We start from the raw sequence: 23,643 nt of genomic DNA, 5'->3' as shown, positions 1-23,643 counted from the left end.
GTATTTATTTAGTGTGGGGCATACTTGGAAAAACTGTTGTATGAAAATTAGGCTTACAGTTCTTATGTCTCAGGTGTCAAAATAGGTAATAACTTGATGCCGTGGCAAGGTAATATTTAGTAATATGTATTTAGTGTTTATTTTTGTGATGCTTTTTTTTTTTTCTCCTTTTGGTTTTTCTGACACAGGGTTTCACCCATAGCCCTGGCTGTCCTGGAACTCTATATAGGTTAGGCTGGCCTTGAATGTACAGAGATCTGCCTGCCTCTGGGATTAAAGGTGTGCACCACCTCTATGGGCACATTTTGCTTTCTTAAAAGTACACTTTTGAAGAAAATCCAGATTAAATTCTATTATTTCCCTTAAAGTACTTTTTGCATTTTAGTTTTTTCCTAGGCTGTCCTTTTTCTCTTCTAATGTACATAATTACTTCAGTTTCAAGAGGTTGAAATTTTGTAGAGTGCTAAATATGTTTATTCATCTGCATTTCAGGAATTTTTTGTTGACAAACGGCTGCTAGCTTTTTTTTTTTAATTGGAACAAAATATCTTGGGCTTAATATTCTGCCTTGTGCATGTGCCTGAGCATATCCTCTGAGAAATCTGAGATACCTTTATAGAAATGTAAGAGATTTATTTTTTAAAACTACAAAAATGACTTTTAAACGATTAAAAATTTACAGTTTTGAGAGCAGGAAAGAAAAATATTGTTTAATTGTTGCTGTTTGGTTACATAGGAGATACCAGGGCATTGATGAAAAGTATCTGAAACCAAAGTGCTCTGAGGGAATGGAGTTTTGACTGAAAAACAGAATTTAAAGACATTAGATCGGAAGTCCATGTATTAAAATTTAGAAGGGAATTCAAGTGTTAGGAAAGCATTGTATGAGTTGCTAAGTGTCATTCTTTATGTGTTTAATGTCAGACAGTTTTTTGTCAGAGATAATTATTATTTGAAGCAGGGTCTCACTCTTTAGCTTTGGCTGACATGAAGAGTGATTGGCCCTGAACTCACAGAGAGAGCTCTTCCTGTATTGGGATTAAAGATGGGTACCTCCACACCTGGCTCAGGAATTAAATTTTTTGACCTTTTACACAGTGAAGGAAGGGATCTAAGAAAGTAGTAGAGACTTGAATATTACCCAGAAGTTTTTTTTTTTTTTGGGTTTTTCGAGACAGGGTTTCTCTGTGTAGCTTTGCGCCTTTCCTGGGACTCACTTGGTAGTCCAGGCTGGCCTCGAACTCACAGAGATCCGCCTGGCTCTGCCTCCCGAGTGCTGGGATTAAAGGCGTGCGCCACCACCGCCCGGCTTACCCAGAAGTTTTAATCTGTTGGTGTAATCTTAAGTTTATCAGACATTTTGAATGGCATGGTAGATGATACAGAAAGGCTAAGCATAATACTGTAATTCACAGTTTGTATGAGGTGAACCCATGAAACAAAACAGTAGGTTGTGAACTACACTGCAAAGTTTTTAGCTGGTAAGTTTACTTTTCCTCCAGATAACATGTTCATATACATTGAGGTTAGCTATTTTATTTTTATCTGTATAATGTGACTAAGTACATAGTCTCTGCATTATTTTGAAAGAAAAGTGAGATACTTATTCAGCATTTTTACAGATTTTATCATTATGAATTAAAGTTATAAGAATAATGTGTTTGTAAATAGAGTGCATAAAATAAAATTTAGAAGTGCTGGCTCAGAAATCATACCGCCTGTATTGTGATTTGAAGATATTGGATATGTGACCTTTGGACAACTAAATAACTATTGAGTTTTAATTTGCTCTTTTGTAGAAGAGATAATAATTGCACCTACTTTACAATGCCTGATGTTCAGTAAGTGCTAAGAGTATGTTGTTTGACTGTGAGTACCTATGCTATGGCGACACTTCAGTGGTTAATTCAAAATTCCACTGCTGTTTAATACTACTTAGAATATGAAATGACTAGATTTTGAGACGAATTTTTTTCTTTTACTACCTTTGACTAGTCCAGTTCTGCATTTGCAGGTTCAGCTTCTACCTGTTAGTTCTTTTTCTAAGTTCAAAAATCTGCTTGAGTCTTTGGTGTCATTGTAGGCAGGGTGCCTTTTACTGGATAAGTTCACATAAACTTCATGATCCTTGTTTTCCTTTATGAGGTTTTGCTGGCAGACTCTAACTCATGGAACTAGAACAGAATGTGTGTGGACAGTTAACTTGTGGGATTGTACTTAAGCGTTTTCCTTGACTGTCCTAGAAAGATAACCTAGGGTTCATCTATAGTTTTTTAAAATTTTAAAATAATTTAAACCTGTATGGGTGTTTTGTCTGTATGTATGTCTGTGCACATGTGTGCCTGGTTTGCACAGAGGCCAGAAAAGGGCCTCAGAAGACCCTGGGACTTGAGTTACAGTTTTAAGCAAGAATGTGGGTGCTGGGAATCGAACATGGGTCCTCTGGAAAAGCAGCCATGCTCTTGACTACTGAACTTTCTCTCTCATCCTTATCTATCATGTTTTTGTACCAATCTTTAAGAGAAGACCTTAAAGTCATATACGTGAGTTTAAGTATTGTACTTGATTTGCTGAACCAGAGGTGTAACTTGTAAGCTGTAGCACCTTTCTTATAAATTGTTGATAACAGTTGTGCCTGCCTAAAAGTATAATTGTGATAATTAAATGACATAATATCAATGAGCTACTAACTACAGCGTCCTGACTAGTAAATATTCAGTGAATTTAATTTTATAAAAACAATATAGTGTAGTGGTAAGTGTATTGAATCTTGAGTGAGCTATTTCTCTGGGTTCAGGTTTTTGCTCCACTGCTTACTCTAGCAAGCAGTTTGGTTTTTGCTAATCAATTTTTAAAAATTGGCATTATAATATAGAGTTGTTTTGTTAAATGGATGTCTATAGAGGAGCATTTCTTGGCCCACACCATTGCTTCCCTCCCCCTGTGCAATGTGGACTTGTTTTAAGTGCATTATAATGTATTTACTAGATACTTGAGGTACCCTTTCCAACTGTCATGACAGTGAAGGCATCTAACTAAGCATAGCCAAGTGTTCGTTAGATGGGTATAACTGCCTCCAATTAAGAATAATTTGGTCCTGATGATCCACACCTGGAACCCCCAGTTTTGGGAGGCAAAAGCAGGATGATTAAGTGAGGTCAGGGTGGACTACAGGAGACCTTATCTGATCATCAAGGGGTGGGGAAGTGGTGGGATTTCTGGGCAGCTAGACATTAAGTTTTTTGTTTTACTGCTAATAGCAGCAGTACTTTAGTTCTACTACAGCTGCCTGTTAGAAATTTGTTTTTTGCTAAATATGCCTGATCAAATTGCTTGATTTAAAGATTAAATCAAGTTTAGATAGTTTAAAATTTAAACTGTTATGTCAGGGCTGGAAGACATCAAGTATGGTCCCTTTCTAGGGCTTTGTCTGGATTTCTCTTACACATAGTTGATCACTACTTCTCTTTAGGTTTTCACTAACACGTTATCCTAGTAGTAAGACCTTCACTAGCATACATAAAATGTTCCCACCCAATTACTATTACCTTGTTTAAAATTTCATAGGTTTTATGATTACTTGTGTTTTAGTTACTTTTCTCTTGCTGTGACAAAACACCTTGACCAAAGCAACTTCTAAAAGAAAGCATTTGATTGGCCTTACGAGTCCATGATGGAAGAAAAAAGGCATGGTACAGGAACAGCTGACATCTTGATACAAAAGCAGGAGGCAGGAAGGAGGGGGCAGAGAGGGAGAGGGGTAGGTAACTGGGAATGGTTTGAGCTTTTGAAACCTGAAGCCCACCTCTTGCAACAGTGCCACACCTGGTGGTTGGCTCCCTAACAGTCCGCTGAGGGGCACGTATTCAAGCATAGGAGCCCGCGGGAGCCATTCTCATTTAGACAGCTTGGATGTTTTTTGATTCTTCATGTCACCCATTTTATGTGTGCATGCACATGTGTACACTATATGAGACAGTTAAAGCCGTCTTAAAGTTATATAATCTCCCAGTATTTTCAGCCCCCTCCCCTTTAATTACTGGGGGTCCCAAGCTGTCTTGAAGCTTGATATTTAGTCAAAACTAGCCTTGTGCTCTGTATTCGCCCCTTCCTCCCTAGTGCTCGAATTACAAGCCTGTACCCACACCCAGCTCTTGGTCTCTTTTTGTTTTTGGGTTTTTTGTTTTTTGAGACAGGGATTCTCCATGTAGTTTTAGTGCCTGTCCTGGATCTTGCTCTGTAGACTTAACTATGATACTGGTAGCAATGTATTTATTTAGGTTTTTAAAAAAGTAATATTTGATAAAATATATTTTACGTAGGTTTGCTTTAGAGATTTTTGTTTGAGACCTTTTTTTTTTTTAAAGTATATGGTATCGAGATAGAGCTCTCCCAATGACTGACAGAGTCTCACTGAGTTGCCTGGGTTGGCCTTGAACACAAATGTACTCTGTAGGCCAGGCAGGCTTTGAATGTGTAATTATCTAGTGCCTGCCTGCAAGAGTAGGCAGGATTATAGTCCTGTGCCACCAGGCCAAGTTAAAAGTGAGACATTTAAAATCTAGTCATACAAGTCAGTTTTTTAAAGTAATTTTTATGGCACTTTGTCCCCCATTCTGTTTATACTTGAAACAGAATTACATATTTTGGTTTTATTTACTATAATCTAAATTTAACTACAGTTTCATTCTCAAAGTTAAGTATTTTAAAATTGGAAATATACTTGGATATTTAATTTTACTTACAACATTAAATTTAATTATAAGATTAAATATTACAACTTTAATACTTATATTTTTAATTATGTTCTGAGTCTTTAAATGGTTCAGTAGAACAGAACACTACTTACTGTTTAATTAGCACTGTTTTCCTTCTCTTGGTCTACCCTCTGAACCTTTAGGATTCAGGTCACATATCTACTTACCTCCTGAGTTTTCATTTCTGACCCTATTAGCAGCCCTCAAATATTGGTAGTGTGTTGATATTTATATTTTATTGTATTTGTATGTCTGTAATCTGTCTTCGATTGTGAATTTCTTAAGTTTGAGACCATAATTGGTTTCTCTTTGTAGTAGATGTTTAGTAAATACATGAGTGAATGAATGAATTGTTTGAATTAAGATGATCCAATTCTGTGACAACTATGTGTATTTTACTGTTTGTAAATATTAGGTTTGATTGTGATTCCAGAAAAAATTTCAGATTTTAACATGTATAACCTCAAATTATTGATAATGATTTAAATGTATGAATTCCATGAGACACTGTAAATAGACAATAGTGTGTTTTGCTTAAAATACCAAATGTAAGGAAGTTCTTAAGTAAAACTTTAGTGTAAGAAACAGAAATTTGTTTATATCAAGCAGCTATATAGTTAACAAAGAGACTGGAAATATCTTTTTAATTATACCTGCTTGTCTTTGTCTTTTACACTACTTGGTATCCCCAATGTTCTTTCTTTTTAAAACTGCCTTATTTTGGAATATTTTAGATTTATAGGAAAGCTGTAAAGCAGGAAAAGAGTCCCTACATACCCTGTCTATGTCTTCAATTCATTTCCCCTTATTACTGACTTATGATGTAATAATAGTGCCTCTATCAGAGCAAACAGAAAACTATTAACTGAAGTCCATACTTTATTCAGATTTTACAAGCTTTACCAGTAATGTATGTTTTCTGTTCTGCTGTCAGTCCACGTTGAACTTAGCTTAATGTGTCTTTTTAAGTTAGTATTTCTGTAATTAACTAACACTTATTTTACTATTTAGCATGGATTATTTTTTTAAGGTGCATTTTAAATTTTATGTCAGTCTTTGACTACTCATGGAGATCCCATCTTCCTGCAGCTTGTGGGAGGGACCTGGGTGCTGGAAACCACATTTTCTTCTCCTGTAAGAGCAGCACATACTTTTAGCCAGGAGCCATCTCTTCCACCCTAGCATGAGTTAGTTTTGATACTAAGTACTTACTATCTGAAACTAGTTTTTTTTTTTTCTTTATACTTGTGATAAATGTTACTTTCCACATAGCTTGAATGTTGGATGGTAGTACACTGTGGTTATTTTTTCTTTATTGAATTGTGTACAAATCTAATAGGACCCACATTAAAAAAAAGCAGCCTTATTAATTTATATCAATTTCCCTTAAAAAATGTTCCCCAGAGTACTAGTATTGTGATATGTCCTATGGAAATTGTCTTTTTTGGACCCATAAATATGGGGATCTTTTTCTTTTCTGTCTTAAAAGATTTTCATTCTTACTAACCTGCTGAGGTGTCTTATGCAGTGGTAGCTGCATAGTAAATATTCGATGACTATAACAGAAAATACTGTTAAAGATATGGAACCTCATTATACCCACTCTCTCAATTTTTGATCATAGACTCTTTTCCTTGATAAGCTAGCTTTCTAAATCCAGCAAAACGATTAGTCATACACTTTGGATTAAAGAGCCGTATTGGAAAGTTTATCAATCTTAAAGAGTTCAATATGCTTAACTGCTTTCTTTTCTTTCCTTTTTTTTTTTTTTTTAATTGCTCATTTTTGGCGGAAGAAAATATGTTGAGACAGGGCCTTATTGACCCAGGGTGGCTTCAAGCTCCTCTTTATGTAAGCCAAGACTGGCCTTGAACTCATGACTTTTCATTTGAAGAGTAATGAGATCTTTCTTTTCTCTTTTCTTTTCTTTCTTCTTTTTCTTTCTTTCTTTTTTTTTTTTTTTTTTTTTTCCCCAGACAGGGTTTCTCTGTGTAACAACTGTGGCTGTCCAGGAACTCACTCTGTAGACCAGGCTGGCCTCAAAGTCTCAGAGATCCTTCTGCCTCTGCCTCCCTAGTGCTGGGATCAAAGGTGTGCGCCACCACTGCCCAGCCAGCGTGATGGGTTATTTCTGAAACTATAAAAATAATTAAGATTTAGGACATTTCCCCATTCCTTAAAGTTTCCATTTATTCTTCAGAGTCATTCTTCCTTCTCTTTAGCCCCAGGCAATCACTAATTTGCTGGGAAATTGTTTTTCAGTAGCCTTCAAGTCTTTCGAGCCCTTAAGCTCAGTGTTAAAGGGTGAATAGGTATTAGACATGGACTATGGAGTTGGATGACTTTGAGGAAATTAAATTATTTGAATGCATTTTCCTTGTAAAACAAGCATATTATCCAATCATTTTTATCATCAAGGATTAAGTCATACATATTCGGATAAAATGCTCACCGAAGTATCTCATATAGTTTATACCCAGTAGTTATCTATATATGGGAATGCCACACTGCCTCCCTTTTTTTTTTAGATAGTATCTTAGCATGTGGCCCAGGCTGGCCTCAAGCTCCTGATCCTCCTAAAATCTGGGATTATGGGCGCACAACATCACATACAGCTTTCCCTCTCCTTTTTAAGGGGGAAAAGCTTAAGCCAGGTTAAGAAAATTTTGGTAGGCCGGGCGGTGGTGGCGCACGCCTTTAATCCCAGCACTCGGGAGGCAGAGGCAGGCGGATCTCTCTGAGTTCGAGGCCAGCCTGGGCTACCAAGTGAGTTCCAGGAAAGGCGCAAAGCTACATAGAGAAACCCTGTCTCGAAAAACCAAAAAAAAAAAAAAAAAAAAAAAAAAAAAAAAAAAAAAAAGAAAAAAAAAAAAAGAAAATTTTGGTAGATTTGGAGTTCTGTAAAATTTTGAAAATATGGAGTAAAAGATAATCTAGGTGATCAGTGTGGTTTCTTAACTGGTTCACTTTTATTTAAAACCATTCATAAAAATAATTCAGTTTTTGATAAACCTTGAGAGCTTCAGATACCTTTTGTTTAATGTTAGTGTGTAGGTGCAGTTCGGGTAGACTAATTCAACATCTGTGTAAACCACACATAACTCACTAAATAAAATCTGAATATGTGATGTGATTGTTTTCTTGTTAATTATCTTGTTTTCTCCTAAAAGAAGACCCTAGGAGAATATGTGTATATGTGCACAGCTTTGTGTGCATGTGTAAACTTGTGATTTGTTGGGTTTAGTTGATAGTTGCTTTGATTCCATGGGGGAGGTGGGGAGGTGGAGAAAACCTTGTCTTTTTCTGTTATATGTGAATAATTTAAATGCTTTGTAAATAAAACAAGGCTATCTGTGGTTTCTTGTAGATATGGGACCACAATTTAAATAATTGAATTTTAGTTCTTTTATGTGGACTTACTGTAAAAGCATTGTTTGATTCTTTATGAAAATGTTATGGTTAAAAACATACAGCTTTGTGGTGTAAACCATGTAATTCTTTCAGATATGTCAAATTAATGGGCTATATAATTATTTTTCTAAAATAATGAATTGAGTAAACATTTAGTAGGATTTCTGGTAAAATAATATTCTACATGCATGATAAAAAAAGATCATTCAGTAAAGATTTGTACCACATTTCCAAATGTATATTCTAAAAAACAGTGAAGTTTTTTAAAAAAACAAATTCAGAAGTGTGTTCTTAGATTCAAAACTATTAAAATAATTTGGTATTAGGTGATTTTCAATTGATAGCTTTATTTCTTATGGTATTTTTTTTGTCTTTCTATAGGGTTGAAAGACACACAGAAGTCTTCATGGATATAGTTGATACATTTAATCATTTAATTCCTACTGAACACTTAGATGATGCCCTATTTCTAGGATCCAACCTGGAGAATGAAGTCTGTGAGGATTTTAGTACAAGTCAAACTGTCTTAGAGGACTCGCTGAAGAACATGCTCAGCGATAAGGATCCTATGCTAGGATCTGCAAGTAACCAGTTCTGTTTGCCTGTTTTGGATAGCAATGATCCCAATTTCCAGATGCCTTGTTCAACAGGTAATTCTTACTTTTTTTTTTAAGTCTGCAATTTAAAATAAAGACTTTTCAGCAGCATCTTTTTTCCTTTTCTTTTTTAAAAACGAGTGTAGTGAATTTAGGGTTCTTTCTTTTAAATTTAGAGTCTCTTTTCCAGGCATCAGAATTAGATAGAGAATTTCAACTAAGTTTTCTTCCAAGCAGTATATAGAGTTACTTTCAAGGATGTTATGGATCTAGGTAGAATGACCATGTAACTTGTCATATCAGATGGGATGTTTATGAGGATTAAAGGGTTGCTGTTAATAATTATTTCAATAACATGTGAAAATTGGGACTCATGCTCGAAATAGAGGTTGCCTGGCAAATGGGACACTGTCACCCTTGGCCTGCCTGCTAGTCAAGAACTAAAGCTGAATTGATGTATGTCTTCAGCTTTCATGCTTTTCTTGGCTGGAATTACAGATATATTTTATATGTCTGTTTCAAAACTAGACAAAGAACTCTAGGTCTGTGCTGTCCTGTACAGTAACCACTAGCCATACATAATTATTACCCCAAACTAACTTAGTTCTAGTTGAGATATGCTGTAAAATGCACATTAAATTTTGGTATTTGATATGAAAGAAGACTGCAAATTATTTCATTAACTTATTGATTATGTGTTAAAGCAGTATTTTGAAGATATGTGGTTAAATAAATTTTGAAAATTAATTTTTCCTCATTATGGAATTATTTTTATGAGTCTGGGTCCCAAGTGTTGCCTCAGGCTGGCCTCCACCTCCTTAGCTCATGAAATCCTTTTGCCGGAGTAGAGGATTTCTGTGCCTGACTTACTTTTTCTGCTGATATTTATTTACTTATTTGCTGAGATTGAACTCAGGGCCTTGCACATGCCAGACAAATAATCTGCCATTAGTCAGGTGTAAGCCTAGCCTGTTGTTTATAAACAATTGACTACTTGAACATTTGAAATCACTCATGTGGCTTGAACTGTTGGAAAGCACTGCTCTAATATTCATAGTTGAAGTAGCTGAAAGAGTAAGGAGAGTAACTTTCTGTCAGGCTAAAGTATTAATGAGAAGTGTCTTTGGAATTGGGTATAATGGTGCATGCCTATAATCCCAGCACTTGGGAAGCTAAAGGAGGAGGATTTTAAGTTCATGGCCAGCCTAGGCTACATATCAAGACCCTGTCTCAAAGTCAAGGAAGAAAAAAAGGCTGGGAAACACCTGACTGTTCCCCAGAATAATTCACAGGTTTATGTGATGCTGGTTTGTTTGCTAGTGACTTTAGACTGCTCCTGAAATACTGTTTTCGGTATATTCATTATTTATTTTTAATATTTTTTGTCCAATATTTTAAATTTATATAGTAACTGAAGGTTTGGAGTGTCTGGATTGCTGTTGACTCAGATCATGCTGCCGGAAGATCTCAACACTGATTACTACTAGGACTCTGATTTCAATCACTCCTTAATACTGAAGTGTTTTGAATTGCTGTTAATGGTGTATCTCTGAAATGATTCATATTGTGTTGTGTTATCACATAGGTCACGTTGTTGCTTGTATTACTGAATGTTTCAGAACTTTACACTTGTTTTCTGTATGTGTTGTACAAGTTTTTTGTTCTTTTTTTTCCCCTTGGTGCCTGTGTCTGTGGGTAGTTGTACATGCCTGTTGTTAAATGCTGTGGTAGCCTTTGCTTGTCCTCACACTATCGGCTGGTTTAGTCCACATTCAGGAAAAACATTTCATCCCTGTGCACTTGTTGGAATTACAGTCACCACTGATAATGTTTTGAAGGGTCTAGAATCAGCATGGTTAGCATCTTGCTTGACAATTTTTACTTACAAATTCTGGCTCATTGGTAATCCTAATATTTCTACTGGCATTAAAAAAACTTTTTAAAAGATAATTTCTGTTGATGTAAAAGTTTTTACTGATGTAAAACGGCTTCAGTTTTGGTGAACATTTCTAGTTAAATACTTAAAATTCCTCTATTGAAATACTTATTTTTGAGGATTATTTATTAATGTTTGTAATGGTTCTGTTTTGAGTAGAAATGTTCTCATTAATTTGTTGGCTGTAATTATCTTAGGTCTTTAGTCAATGATGTTTTCGTATCCATATTTGTATGGTATATACTCTTTTAAGACATGCAAGAGAATGTGTAAGGGACACTTAACAGTAATGTTAAAGCTCCTGTTTAGGATTGTTTAAATTTCATTATTTGCCAGTCAGTTAGTGGATGTGATTTACGTTTCTTTTTGTCTTTTGAGATAGTGAAAAAGCTCACTTGTTTTCTTTTTTTTTTTTTTTTTTTTTTTTTGGTTTTTCGAGACAGGGTTTCTCTGTATAGTTTTGCGCCTTTCCTGGAGCTCACTTGGTAGCCCAGGCTGGCCTCGAACTCACAGCGATTCGCCTGGCTCTGCCTCCCGAGTGCTGGGATTAAAGGCGTGCGCCACCACCGCCCGGCTTGTTTTCTAATGACTGCAAAATGGAAAAACATTTTTTAATTTTTATTTTGGAATGATACTAGATTTAAGAGAGTTTCAAAGAAGAAATCTTACTGTAACTTAATGAAAATACTTTGTGGAGAGTAACTTTTCCAGCTATTTGTAAATTACTTTGGGTTTTTTGTTATAAGTGTGACGTAGTTTCTATCCAGATTTTTGTACCTGGTTCCATCAGGTTTTTACTGATGGTTTTGAATAGAATTAAACAGAGAAATGTTCTTGTCTGTATTTCTCAGGACAGTGAAGGCTATGTATACTGTGGTTATTTTATAACTTTGGATTTTTCTTTCTTTCTTTTTTTTAATAGTTCTGTAAACTTAGCAAATGGAGTAAGTCTTTTCTTTGTTCTGCAGAACCAGGTTGTTTCTGTAGCTATTTACAGGTTTCTTTTATTGGTGACATAGTTGGATGGTTTGTATTATATTTTTGTGGTCTCGAGAAACTTCATGCCTGCAATCTGAATGCTTAAGAGGGTGAGGCAGGAGGATTGTCAAGAGTTCCAAGCGAGCTTGGGCTAGATAGTGAGCTCCAGTCCAATTAGGGAAACAGAGTCAGACGCCGTTTGCTGACTGTCGGAACCTTAGCTTGTGCTGCTTCCTTCTGAGCAGAGTGCTGGTCACAGTGACTGTTAGGTCCTCAGCGGTAGTGCACTCCAGTACCACTCTAGGCAGTTTCTTTTCACAATTAGCATAATTATGCATTTTCACGGGTTAGTGTGGTAATTCAATATTTGTACACATGATAATCAGATACATCCCTTTAAAGACTGATGTGCTGACAAGTTTATTCACTTTATTCCATATCACCATATTCTCTCTGTATTCAGCATCGTTTTTTTTTACTTTTTACATCATTTTTGTTTTACTTCTTTAGAAGTTTGTTTTAGAGTTGCTTTTTTAACATACACTGTCATAGTTTCTTTTGTCTGAAAATTTAATTGTGGAAGTTGTTAAGAACTTTTAATGCATTCTGTGTGTACCATTTTACAATGGCATTGTATTGTCATAGGGACAAAGCAGTTTTTCTCTGCATTTATTTTTCCTTTCCAGTAGTATTGTGAACATTTCCCAAAAGTTGGGTTATTTTTTGTTGATCTTTTGATGGTTAAGTAGGAAATTTAGTGCTGTTTTACTGTGGAATAATTGATTGTTAGCCAGATAGCTCTGCAGTTATTTGGGGGAAACACTAAATAGCAGATTGAGAAATATTTACTAGTAAGTAGTATCTGTCCTGTTTCCTCCACTTGGTTTCAGGTTAGGGAAAGGCTTTTTATTTCCTTATAAGTCAGTGGTTAGGTATAGATAGGTGATGAAGTTGAGGGGGAAACCTGTTTTACTCAAAGTTTAAATGTTAATCTTCTCTTTAAAAAAATACCAACACTCAGTATTATTTAGCTGAATATCTAGGTATCATATCCTAGACAAAATTAATCATCAAGGCACTAAACTTGGCAAACATGATAACTTCCTCTGGAATTACTGCTTTGTATTTGTTGTCAGGAGTCATTTCAGTCTCAGAAGTTGGGGGCAGTGTTTTCAAAGGGAGCTTGCAGGCAGAGGCAGCTTATGAAGAAAGTCCTACTTCTTTCTGCACAGAGGATGTCAATGAAGGAACTTGATACATAGTTAGTGCTTGCATGTTAATGTACCAGATACTCTGTAGAAGTGATTAACCGGACTTATCACATCTTCAGAGCTGTAGCTGTACATACAGTAACTGTGTCAGTTACATTTCTGTTGCTGTGGCAAAGTACCAGGACCAAGATCAATTTAGGGAAGGAAAGATTGATTGATTTTGGTTTCAGAGTGTCTGTCTGTGATGGTAGGAAAGACATGACAGGCAGTTGAGGGCCAGTGTAGGAAGGTGGCTTATCATACAAAGTCTATACAGGAAGCAGAGAAGGAGAACAGGAAGCAGGGCTGAGACTTTAAACCCTCATAACTTGTCTGAGTGATGTACTTTCACTAGCAAGGCTACAGTCTTAAAGGTTCTGTAATCTCCCAGGCCCAAACAGTGTTGCCAACTGCTGACCAAGGGTTTAAATACTCATTTCATGCAGACCACAGCAGTTACCAACAGGTTTCTAGATGGTTATTTTCTCAAGTTCTTTAATAAAAATGCCACAGTACTAAGATTGGAATAGTGTCTTAAGTTTTCTGCTGCTTATGTAGTTGAATGCTTTTGGATTCAGGGCTCTAAAGCTTTTTCTCAAATTCTATTTAGTTTTATTTTCAGTGAGGATGAAGTTTTAAAAGTTGTTTTTAGAAGAATAAAGAGGCTAGATTTGTTTTTAAAACTGGGTTTAGGGGAGATGTCTTAGGCTCTGTAATGGCTCATAATTATTAAAAAGACTGAGGGGTTCAGAAAGGGAGGTGGGGAGAGGAATAACATAAAACAATTGGCTAGTGATTCAGTTGATTGTGCAAATAGATGCTCTTAAATATATGCAGTTAATAAGTACCAGTGGATAGAAGTATACTACAAGCGGCCTTAAACATTTTGCATCAGACCTATTATTTCAGAGTAGAATTCAGTTAGCTATATGGAGGAAAACCCCCTTACTTTTGGCTTCGTGTGTGTGTGTGTGTGTGTGTGTGTGTGTGTGTGTGTGTGTGTGTGTGTGTGTAGTTTTTAAATCTTTTTACTGTGTATTTTGAATAGTATTTTGCTGTGTAGAGTTTGTCTAGCCTTGTCCTCACTGTGTGGTCCAGGCTGTCCCTGCAGCTGTCATGCCTCAGCCTCCTAAGGACAGCATTTTTGTTTAAAATGAAGTATTTTGAGCTGTATTCATTACCAAATGTGTGTTTTGTGCTAGCCATGTACCAGGCTACAAATATACAAAGGTGAATAAAACAAAATTTGCCTCAGTTATCATGGAGCTTTGCATTTAATATAGAAATAACAATTTTTGATGGTCTGAGTATATTTCATAAGGCTAGTTATGTATTTAGCATTCATTTGTTGGAAGAGATAGTGTAGCAATGGCCTTAAATGTTCCTGAGCTGTGCTACTATGCCAAGAATTCTTGGATTATTTCTCAGGATTGTGATTTCAGCAAACTACCTTGAATGATGAAATAAAATGATGTTATCCCATCTTTTATCCCAAAGATGTTCGATGTTCACTACAAAAGCAGTAAATACTCTTCATATATCATTCCAGTTTCTTACTGTAGTTCACTGAGCATGCAGACATTTAGATAGGCATACTGTGTGTCACTCCTGTGAAACTGGAAGAGGTCGAGGCACTGACTGACATCATGATCCCTGATGCCTACTGTGCTACAAAGAAGACTTTTTTTTGTCCTGCTAGTTTTGTGGATTTGGCCAGCAACCATGAATCAGGGAGGATCTGGTTGGTTGGTTTGCAAGTGGAGTCAAATCCTAGCCCCTTTACACTTTGTAACATTTCTATGTTTAATCCCATATATAATTCACTCCATGGCTACTTCAAATAATTGATAAAGACAACAAAATTTAAATGAAAAAATTTGCTTCTATGAAAGCAGGGCTATTTTATGTATGTTATTCACATATGCAGTAGAGAAGTCGGCACTTAGTAATCTTGATTTGGAAAAAATTAACCGGAGAAAAGACAGGATGTAGGACCAAGAGGCCAGGCAGTGAGCAGGTGTGCTGTAGGTATGCTGCATCTGGCCCTGCTGCAGATTTTAACCAAAGTATGTATATAAACCTTCAATGTAAAGGAGCAAAACCTGATGCCTCAGGGAAAATTATTTCAGACACTAAACTAGAGTTTCTGTCCATAGATTTCTCAACTGAAGTTTCTGGTGTGAATACTGTGCTTTGTTGTCCATTCATCTCTCAAAATTACCTTCTGTTAGTTCTGATGTTTTGCTGCAGAATTTTAATCTTTGCTGTAAGTGCATTGTGATAGTTATTAAATGTGTGCTTAGAAGAGGAAAACTGCCACAAAGTTATTTATATAGACATTTGTTAAAGTCTGAGATATCTAAAATGATGAGATTGTTGAGTGATAATTGATGTAGGCCCTCTTTTCCTGGTAAAGCCAAATTCCTGTTACCACTCTTGAGATAAGATGAAGCATTTTCCTGGTGTGGTTGTACTGCATTAGATGCCAACTCCAGTAACAAAACGCAAAAAGTACTCCCTTGTGTTGAATGGACAGCAGCTAATACTAGTGCAGAGGAGTCAATATTAACATATTCTAAAATTGTTTTATGTAAAATGATTATATTTTGATAGTCTTAACTCTTTTAGTAAGAAAAATGCTTACTGGTCCCACAGCCTTCCTGCATCTGCCTTCTAGATACTAGGTCACAAGTGTGCACCACAGCACCTGGCTTTGGTCTCATTCTTTCTTTTTTTCTGCTACTTTTCGTGTGTGTGTGTGTGTGTGTGTGTGTGTGTGTGTGTGTGTGTGTGTGTGTCTGCATCTGCATGTTGGTACAGCTGCCTTTAGAAGTCATAGCTGTTAGATCCTCTTGGCGCTTGAGTTACGAGTGGTTGTGAGGCACCTGATGTGGTACTAGGGTTTGAACTTGGGCCTCTGGGAGAGCGGTGCTGGTCTTAACCCCTGAACTAGTTCTCTAACTCACCAAATTTTATTTTTATGCTCTGTATTCTCAACTTAGATTTTAAGTAAGTTTATCATATTTGCTTATAGTATGAGAGAATGTTCTAACTCAATTGTTTGGTAATTTTATATAATTTTATATTTAAACACTTTCATGTGGAAATTATAACATTTATAACATTTATGGGGGTTAGTGAGAGCTCATGGGTAAAGATACTCACTGGTCAAGCCTAATGATCTGAATTCAATCCATGGAATGAACGTATGTGGTAGGAAAGAACAGACTCCCACAAGTTGTCCTTTGACCTTTGCTTGCACACCCCCCCCCCAAGATAAATAAATGTAATAAAGATAAAAAGTTTTATGGGCACTGAACTTGGTGCTTGTTATCTTATCACTCTGGTGGCTGAGGCAGGAGGATTGCTGCAAGTTAGAGGCCACCCTGGCCTTCATAGTAAAACAAAAACCAAAAACCACACAAATAAAAAACCTACCTCTTCTAAATAAAACTACTCCCCAGGAAGAACAGTAAAAGAATCTAGAACCCGTGTTCATGTATGTAGGTGATGGGCATTCTTAGGCAGAGCAGTGAGCAGTTTATAATTTTCTTTCTTACTTTGGTTTTTATCATTGTGGGTTGTGGTGGACCAGCCGCCACTTTTATGACCCAGGGTACTCTTGAGTAGGGAGAAGTGAGAAATATTAGCTAGAAAGAGATACCTAGACGACGAGAGGAAAGACATAAAACACACGATAGCCTCGGGAGGGCCTGGGTCTGAACCTGTCTGCCCAGAACTTGATTCTAAAGGGCTTTTTATCACAATGCCAAGGGGCAGAGCAAAGACCTCCCCCTTGCTCAGTACAGCCAAGTGTAGACCCTTCCGAACACCTGCACTCAGGCCTGTGGTCCAACTGTCCTCTTTATGCAGACCTGCTGGATAAAGCCACCAGGAAACCCAGTGGGTGTGAGTGGGTGTGTGATATGGATGTGTACCACGGTGCACAGTTGTGTTGAAGAAGACTGTAGTGTCAGTTCTCTCCTTCAGCCTTGTCGTGGGTTCTGGGCACCGAACTCTGGTGTCAGGGTTGCAGCTTACGTGCTTTCATCTGCTGAGCTAGTTCTCTGCCCTTGTTGGCTGTTTCATATGAGGGATTCATGAGATGTTTTTCTGAACTTGTATTTATCTTGGTCTAAATAATTCCATAATGACCTTTTTCTGTCAAGAACAACGAATAATAAAAATCTTTAAGTGTTACATCTTAAGGATTCTGAGCAGAAGAGTTCTGACTAAAGATCAAGTGATATGGGGACTGGCAGCTCCAGCGGCCTGGAGGGAGAGTCTTGTTTCAGGCCTTGTCTCTGCCTCCTTTTCTTTGTTCTTGATGCCTTCCTGCTGACTCCAGAAACCCCATTGTCCAGCCTTTGCTCTTTTCTAGGTTCCGACTTACTGGCTTATGTGGACCCAGAATATTGATTACAGTTTTAGATAGGACTAGGTTCACCTGAGAGTGAAAACAACTACATTTGACATTGGAGATCTTGTGGGTCACAGCCTAGCTAGTACTCACATCTGTAGTAAGGTGGATTGGGTGGCTAATGCAATCTCTATGAGTGACATGTACCTAGCTCCAAACGATTAGCTGAGTGATCCTGAGCAGTCGTTAGTAATTTCAAGCATACATGTCATGCAGGTATGTACTGATGCCTCTTCACACTCGTATGTCACCCAAAGTGTTTGGGATACTTGGCTTATTTTCCGAGCTAACCCGGCTTCACTTGTCTAAGACTTTCTATGCTTGTTCTATTTTTCATTTCCTTGATGGATCATAAGTATCCATCATCATTTGTTATGATTTAGGGAGAAAACAAATTATTGTAGTGTTTAATCCTGAAGGTGGGTGTCAACATTACTGCTTGCTTATTTGAGGCTTCATTCTTTGTGGATGTGTCAGTGTGGGAGGTCGGTATGTGTGTAAGTGTGTGTATGTGTGTGTGTGTGTGTGTGTGTGTGTGTGTGTGTGTATGTGTGTGTGTATGTGTGTAGGAAGAGAGACCATGTGCATGTCAAGTATCTTCCTTGGTTACTCTCCACTTTGTTTTTTTGTTTGTTTGTTTTAATTTTATATGGATGTGTGCTTTTGCTGAATGTAAGCACACTGTGCCCCCAGAGACCAGAGGAGGGTGCTGATCCCTTGGTTGTGAGCTACCATGTGGTGCTGGGAACCAAACCCAGAAGCACTGGTGGTGCAGCCAGTTCTTTTAGCTGCTGAGCCATCTCTTTAATCCCACTTGGTTAGCCTAAGATGGCCTTGAATTCACTAGGTAGCCTAGTGATCTTGAATTCCTGATTCTTCTGCCTCTCAGGCTGTTGGGAGTATAGGCATTCACTATAATACCCTGTTTGCTATATATTACTAAAATGTCATCTTTATGGAAGAGACAGACTAAGGGTATTCATTTTTTAATATGACTCACTGCTTAGACCTTTTCATAATAGAAGAGGCCATTATATTTGTAATACCTGTCTTATTTGTAAAACACTTAGCTTGCTTTGTAAAACAAAATGTTTAACTCATCTTTAAATGTAATAACTTTTAAGGCCCTTGCTGTGAATTAATACAGAAACTTGATGTGATATATCTTTATAGTCACTTCATTCTATTACTGCAAGCAGTCTAATGGTTTAAGGTTTTAAACTATAGAGAACTGTGTATTAATAACACTGTAATGCAGAACACTGAAGGCAAACATTTTTAGGTATCAATTTCTCTCTTCTAGGAAGTTCTGATTCATAGAGTCTCTCATCAGGATATGTTATGGCTGAGACTAATCCACCAAGGATGCTAGTTTTAGTTTGAATGAATATTGGTAAAGTTAATTTTGTTTTACATTTTAGGTAAGTTAATACAAGCTTTTTTTCTAGGTCATTGATTATCTACTTGCAGATACTTTCTCGGGGGAACAAAAACAGCTTCTTGTGTATACTTTTAAAGCTGCTGTATAGTAGAGAGTTGGCTCAGCAGTTAAGAGCACTTGCTCATAAAGGACCCGAGTTGAGTTCTAGCGCTCATGTCAGGCCACTTGTAACTGCCTGTAAATTCAGCTCCAGGGGATGTAAAGCTCCCTTCACAGACATACAGTGCATGCACAGAATTATAAATAAAATACATTGTATTAAAAATGACATTATTTAGAGTATGATTTTAATATACTGGCTTCATATATTATCCCCCTAAATTTTGCTAAATACTTGATTGATATTGACTTTAAAAAGTTTATTTACACACACACACACACAACCACACACACACTGTCGTGCGCATGCATACTGTGCATGTGGAGGCTGGAGAAAAAACTTTTAGGAGTTGCTTCTGTTCTTGCATCATAAGTGTTCCAGGGATTGAACTCCGGTGATCAGGCTTGGAGGAAGGACTTGACCTTACTGAGCCATTTATTCTGCCTGCATGACATGCTCCCTTCCCTTTATGAGACAGGACCTCTCCTGCTCTGTAGACCAGAATGGCCACAAAGGCATGCAGTCTTTCTCCCTCAGCCTCCCAAGTGCTGGGATTACACACACCCCAACATTTTGATTTGTACACCTTACAAAATGAGGAACTCTTGGTGAAGGTACATGTTTCCACCTCATTCTGCATGGGAGCGTTATCCCTTCCCCATGTTAAGTTTTTGTTGTTCTTGTGTCTTTTTAAAATTTTAATTAAAGTTACTGAGTATATGAGTGTAGGTACATCTGTGCCAGAGTATACCTGTAAAGGTCAGAGAACAACTTGGGAACCTGTTTCTGCTGCTTCCAGACTCTAAGCTAGCTGGCATGTGAGCTGTTAGCTGATACTTGTCACTCATCTTTCCATCTTGCAGTGGAAATGCTAGGATTACAGGCATATATCACCAAATCTGGCTTCATGTTAGTTATTTTTTCTTTTGTTTAGCTTTTCAACTTTTAAAATATACCTACTTGGGTATCTTTAAAAAGACATTTTAAATGTGTTTTAGAATAAAATGGACTGGAAATCAAGTGTATCCCATTTAGATATCTGGGTAAAGATACCTTTTAGTTTTTAAAAAATAAGTTTTTTCATTATAAATTTAATTTTATATTTTGGAATTTTCACAATAACAATAATGATAATACAGTGTGTACTCAAACATGTGCCTTCCATTGGGATTCAGCATTGTTACTATTTGGTTCTACCTGCTTTACTCATGTAAGAAATTTGTTAGTTTATCTATTCCAGCCATGAGCTACCTCCACAGAAAGGGCTTAAGCACAATTACTCTATACCTACACCTAGATGGTTATATAATATTACCTAGTTACCTATCCAGAATCAAATGTACTATTTGTCCTCAAGTTAGACATTTCATCTGGTTTTTTAAAATCAGGGTGTAGGTATAACGTTTCTGATGTCATTCTTTCCCATTGATGACCTTTTCCCCTTGTTCTTGAGGCAAGCCTAGGCTGGCCTTTAACTCCCTTTGTAGTTGAGGATGGCCTTGAACTTCTGATAATCTTCCACCTTCCAAATCCTAGTAGAACATGCTCCATGTTGCTGGTAATCAAATCTAGAACTTTGTGTATTCTAGGCAAGAACTCTATCATCTGAGCTACTACATCCATAGCTAGTCTTCAAATTGATACTTTTTGAAGAATTAGTAAGACTTCCTATTCCAAGAATGAGCCAAATTACAGGTATTTTTAAATTGTTGATAAAGTCACCTGGCTTGTTTGTCTGTTCCTTTACTTCCTCCACATTGGAAGTGTGAATTAAAAGTTTGATTCGAGTTAAGGTTAAACATATTTACAAGAATTCTTAATAGGTGAAGCTTTGCAGTTAATACTGTATAATGTCAGAAATCTTATTATGGTTGCATGTGAACTCTTAAATGTTGAGTTTGATTCCCAGGTTAAGGTAGTAAGAGATAAAAATAAATCTCGTAGGACTTAAGATAACTTTGCCAGGCCGGGCGGTGGTGGCGCACGCCTTTAATCCCAGCACTCGGGAGGCAGAGCCAGGTGGATCATTGTGAGTTTGAGGCCAGCCTGGACTACCAAGTGAGTTCCAGGAAAGGCGCAAAGCTACACAGAGAAACCCTGTCTGGGGGGGGGCGGGGGGAGAAAAAGATAACTTTGCTAACCTGAAATGCTCAGTTTCTCAGGCTTTCCATTAGTGGGTTTCATGTATCCATTGGCAATGCTTGTTGGCATCAATTGTAACCATTGGTTATTTCTGGTTACTTTAATTCATGTTTATTTGTTGGCGTTCTTTAGTGAAATTAAATTTGTCCCATTACCTGCAAGGTAGTAGACAATTCCTGTGAGTGAGACTGCTGAAAGGGGGAAAGCTGGCATTTAATTAGCAGTTTCAGAGTTTATGTTGGTGAAGTAGTTATATCCGATTTCTTGGAGGGGCTACGATTATCCCTTTTGATTGTCACAAGGAGTCTGTGGATCTGTGGTTACGTGATCCTTTGCTCCACTTGAGTACTTGTTTTTATAGGCATACATCACCAAACTTGGTTTTGATGTTCCAAGTTCTTTTTCTCTCTTATATATAAATGATCTCACGAGTAGTCAGTAAGATATATGTCTAATACTGTTTTGAGATGAATGTCTAGTTGTATGTGTGTTACTGTTGTAGAGGCAGTACTTTTTAAAGTGTCTTTTGACTTTCTGATTATTTTAAAAATCTGAGGATTTTTGTGTTCACTTTGGCTGCAGCCATTTTTTTCTCTGTTTGAGCTATGGTTACTGTCAGTTTCATTATGAAAGATTTCCTGTTATGCAGTGTCCCCAAAATAAAGTTAAATACATAAAAAGAGGTTAGCTTGAAAATTAAATTGGTAATAAGATTTGCTCAAAAATATTTTCTAGCATTAGGACCAGTCAATAAAACAGATTTGATGCACAGTGGTGACAGGTGACCTGGATTAGTGAATAAATAGTGTTCATTGGCTTTGATAAGGAAATGCTTTTGTGACAATTTAGAAAATAATTATTCCATATAAATAAAACTGGGAGTTAAAAACTTATGTTACAATAAATAGCTCTTCATTTATGAAGCAGTATATTGAAAATTTTGCTTTTAACTGTTGTTTTAGAAAATACATCCCCTCTCCCCCCGCCATGGTAGTGGTGCTGGTGATAAAACCCATGTCCTTATACATGTGAAGCAGGTGTTCTACCACCAAGCTATATCCTCAGTGCTTTTGCATCAGCCCTTACTAGTGATATTGTCAGTTACTGTTTTAGTAAGCAAGGCTTCTGGTCCCTCAGTTGGGCTTGAGACAAATATACTTGAAGAAGAGAATAATTCTTGAATGATACATTTTTCATCTTTTTAATAGTTTAGAACCTCGAGCATCTTTTATATTCCATTCATTTATCTAGCTGAGAGGCCAGGAAACAGATGAATAGAATTATGTAGAATAAAAGTAAGTTGTATGCATTTAAAACTATGGAATTGAGCATCTTTACTGAAATGAACTAGATAGGATTATTATTGCGGTACACATAAAAGGTCAGAGAAAGTACTAAAGTTATCAAGAAATACTGACTTCTAAACCTATGGAATGGATGGTACAAGATGTGTATGAACAGTTGCTTCACAACTAAATATATTGAATAACTTACCTATTCTTCATGAAGCTATGGCCCATGCCCATGCATATTTATCAGTATATTTATTGCAGTTATCAGGATTTTCTTAATTTCCACTTTCTAACAGTTTCCCACATGCTAAATTTTAATGCAGACTTGGATTTGTTTTCTGTCAAGGCTCCTGTCTTTAGTCTTTCAGTTGTAGTTTTAAAGTGGATTTGTTTTCTAGACATCCATTTTTAAAAAATAGTAATTGTGTTTTGTTTTGTTTTATTTTGTTTTTTTTTTTTTGAGAGCAGCTTTTTGTCATTTTTTTCCCCTCGTGTGTCTATACCTTCTAATGTGTGTTTCTAAACTTTTAGCATCTTAACTTTGTGCTCTATGAAGGACTACTCAACACTTCTGTAATTTAGTAGAGGTATTTTATTTGTATTGATTAAGCTGAGTTGACTAAGTCTAGTTGAACATGAAGGTTCTAAGTTCTTGAGGTAGCTAATTGGTATCTGTGATGTTTTGTGCCCATTAGTCCTTAAGATTGAACAGTGCATGCTTCTGCAGCTGTTTGGACATTGATACTATATCAGAAGGCATAAGCACAAATTTTTACCCTCATGGATTCTATATTTTATTTAGCTGTGTGTGTATACAACCACCAAAGTTCTTTCCTGGGGTGGTCTTCAGTGCTCAGCCTTTATTTCCTAGGGGAAGAATACATTTCTTTAGGAAGTTGAAGCCTTTCTTGTTTGTCTTTGTTTTCTTTTGTTTATGTTATAGTCCACTTTTCATCACTATGGCAAGTATCTTAGGTAACCAAATAACACAGAGAAACTTTATTTTGCTTAACAGTTTTGTCAGTTTGAGGCCGCAGTCAGTTGACCCTTTACTTTCAGATCTGGAGAAGCAGTGTATCGTGGTTAGAGTGTGTTCTGTAGTAAAAGAAGAACTCTGTTCATGGCTGGGAAGGAGTAGGGTGAGGAGGGGGCCTTCATCCCCAAACACCCTTCAAGAACACATTCAGAATTACCTGAAGACCTTCCACCAGGCTCCACCTCTTCAAGTTTCTACTGCCTCCCATTAGAGCCTTCCTGGAGACCAAGTCTGACACATGAACTGTAGGGAACCATCTATGATCCAAGCTACAGCAATTACAG

General features: G+C 36.9%; 1 protein-coding gene across 8 annotated transcripts in view; it reads left to right on the top strand.

Moving 5' to 3' along the window:
- Phf3 (PHD finger protein 3) overlaps positions 1-23,643 on the top strand; it is a 76,192-nt gene that overhangs the window by 2,639 nt on the left and 49,910 nt on the right. For 3 of the 8 annotated variants that reach the window (XM_076557969.1, XM_076557967.1, XM_042266240.2), the window contains exon 2: positions 8,550-8,818. The exons of 2 other annotated variants lie outside the window; for them this stretch is intronic. In XM_076557969.1, coding sequence (XP_076414084.1) covers positions 8,575-8,818 — 244 coding nt within the window. In that variant the 5' untranslated portion in view covers positions 8,550-8,574. Of the gene's footprint in view, positions 1-8,549; positions 8,819-11,289; positions 18,770-23,643 lie in introns of those variants that run through there. 3 more of the 8 variants (XM_076557968.1, XM_042266242.2, XM_076557971.1) reach the window with 3 other exon arrangements.

The sequence above is a fragment of the Peromyscus maniculatus genome, chromosome 21, assembly GCF_049852395.1.
Source record: "Peromyscus maniculatus bairdii isolate BWxNUB_F1_BW_parent chromosome 21, HU_Pman_BW_mat_3.1, whole genome shotgun sequence".
NCBI lineage: Eukaryota > Metazoa > Chordata > Mammalia > Rodentia > Cricetidae > Peromyscus > Peromyscus maniculatus.
Note: the sequence above shows the minus strand (reverse complement) of the source record. Positions and strands in the feature narration are given on the sequence as shown.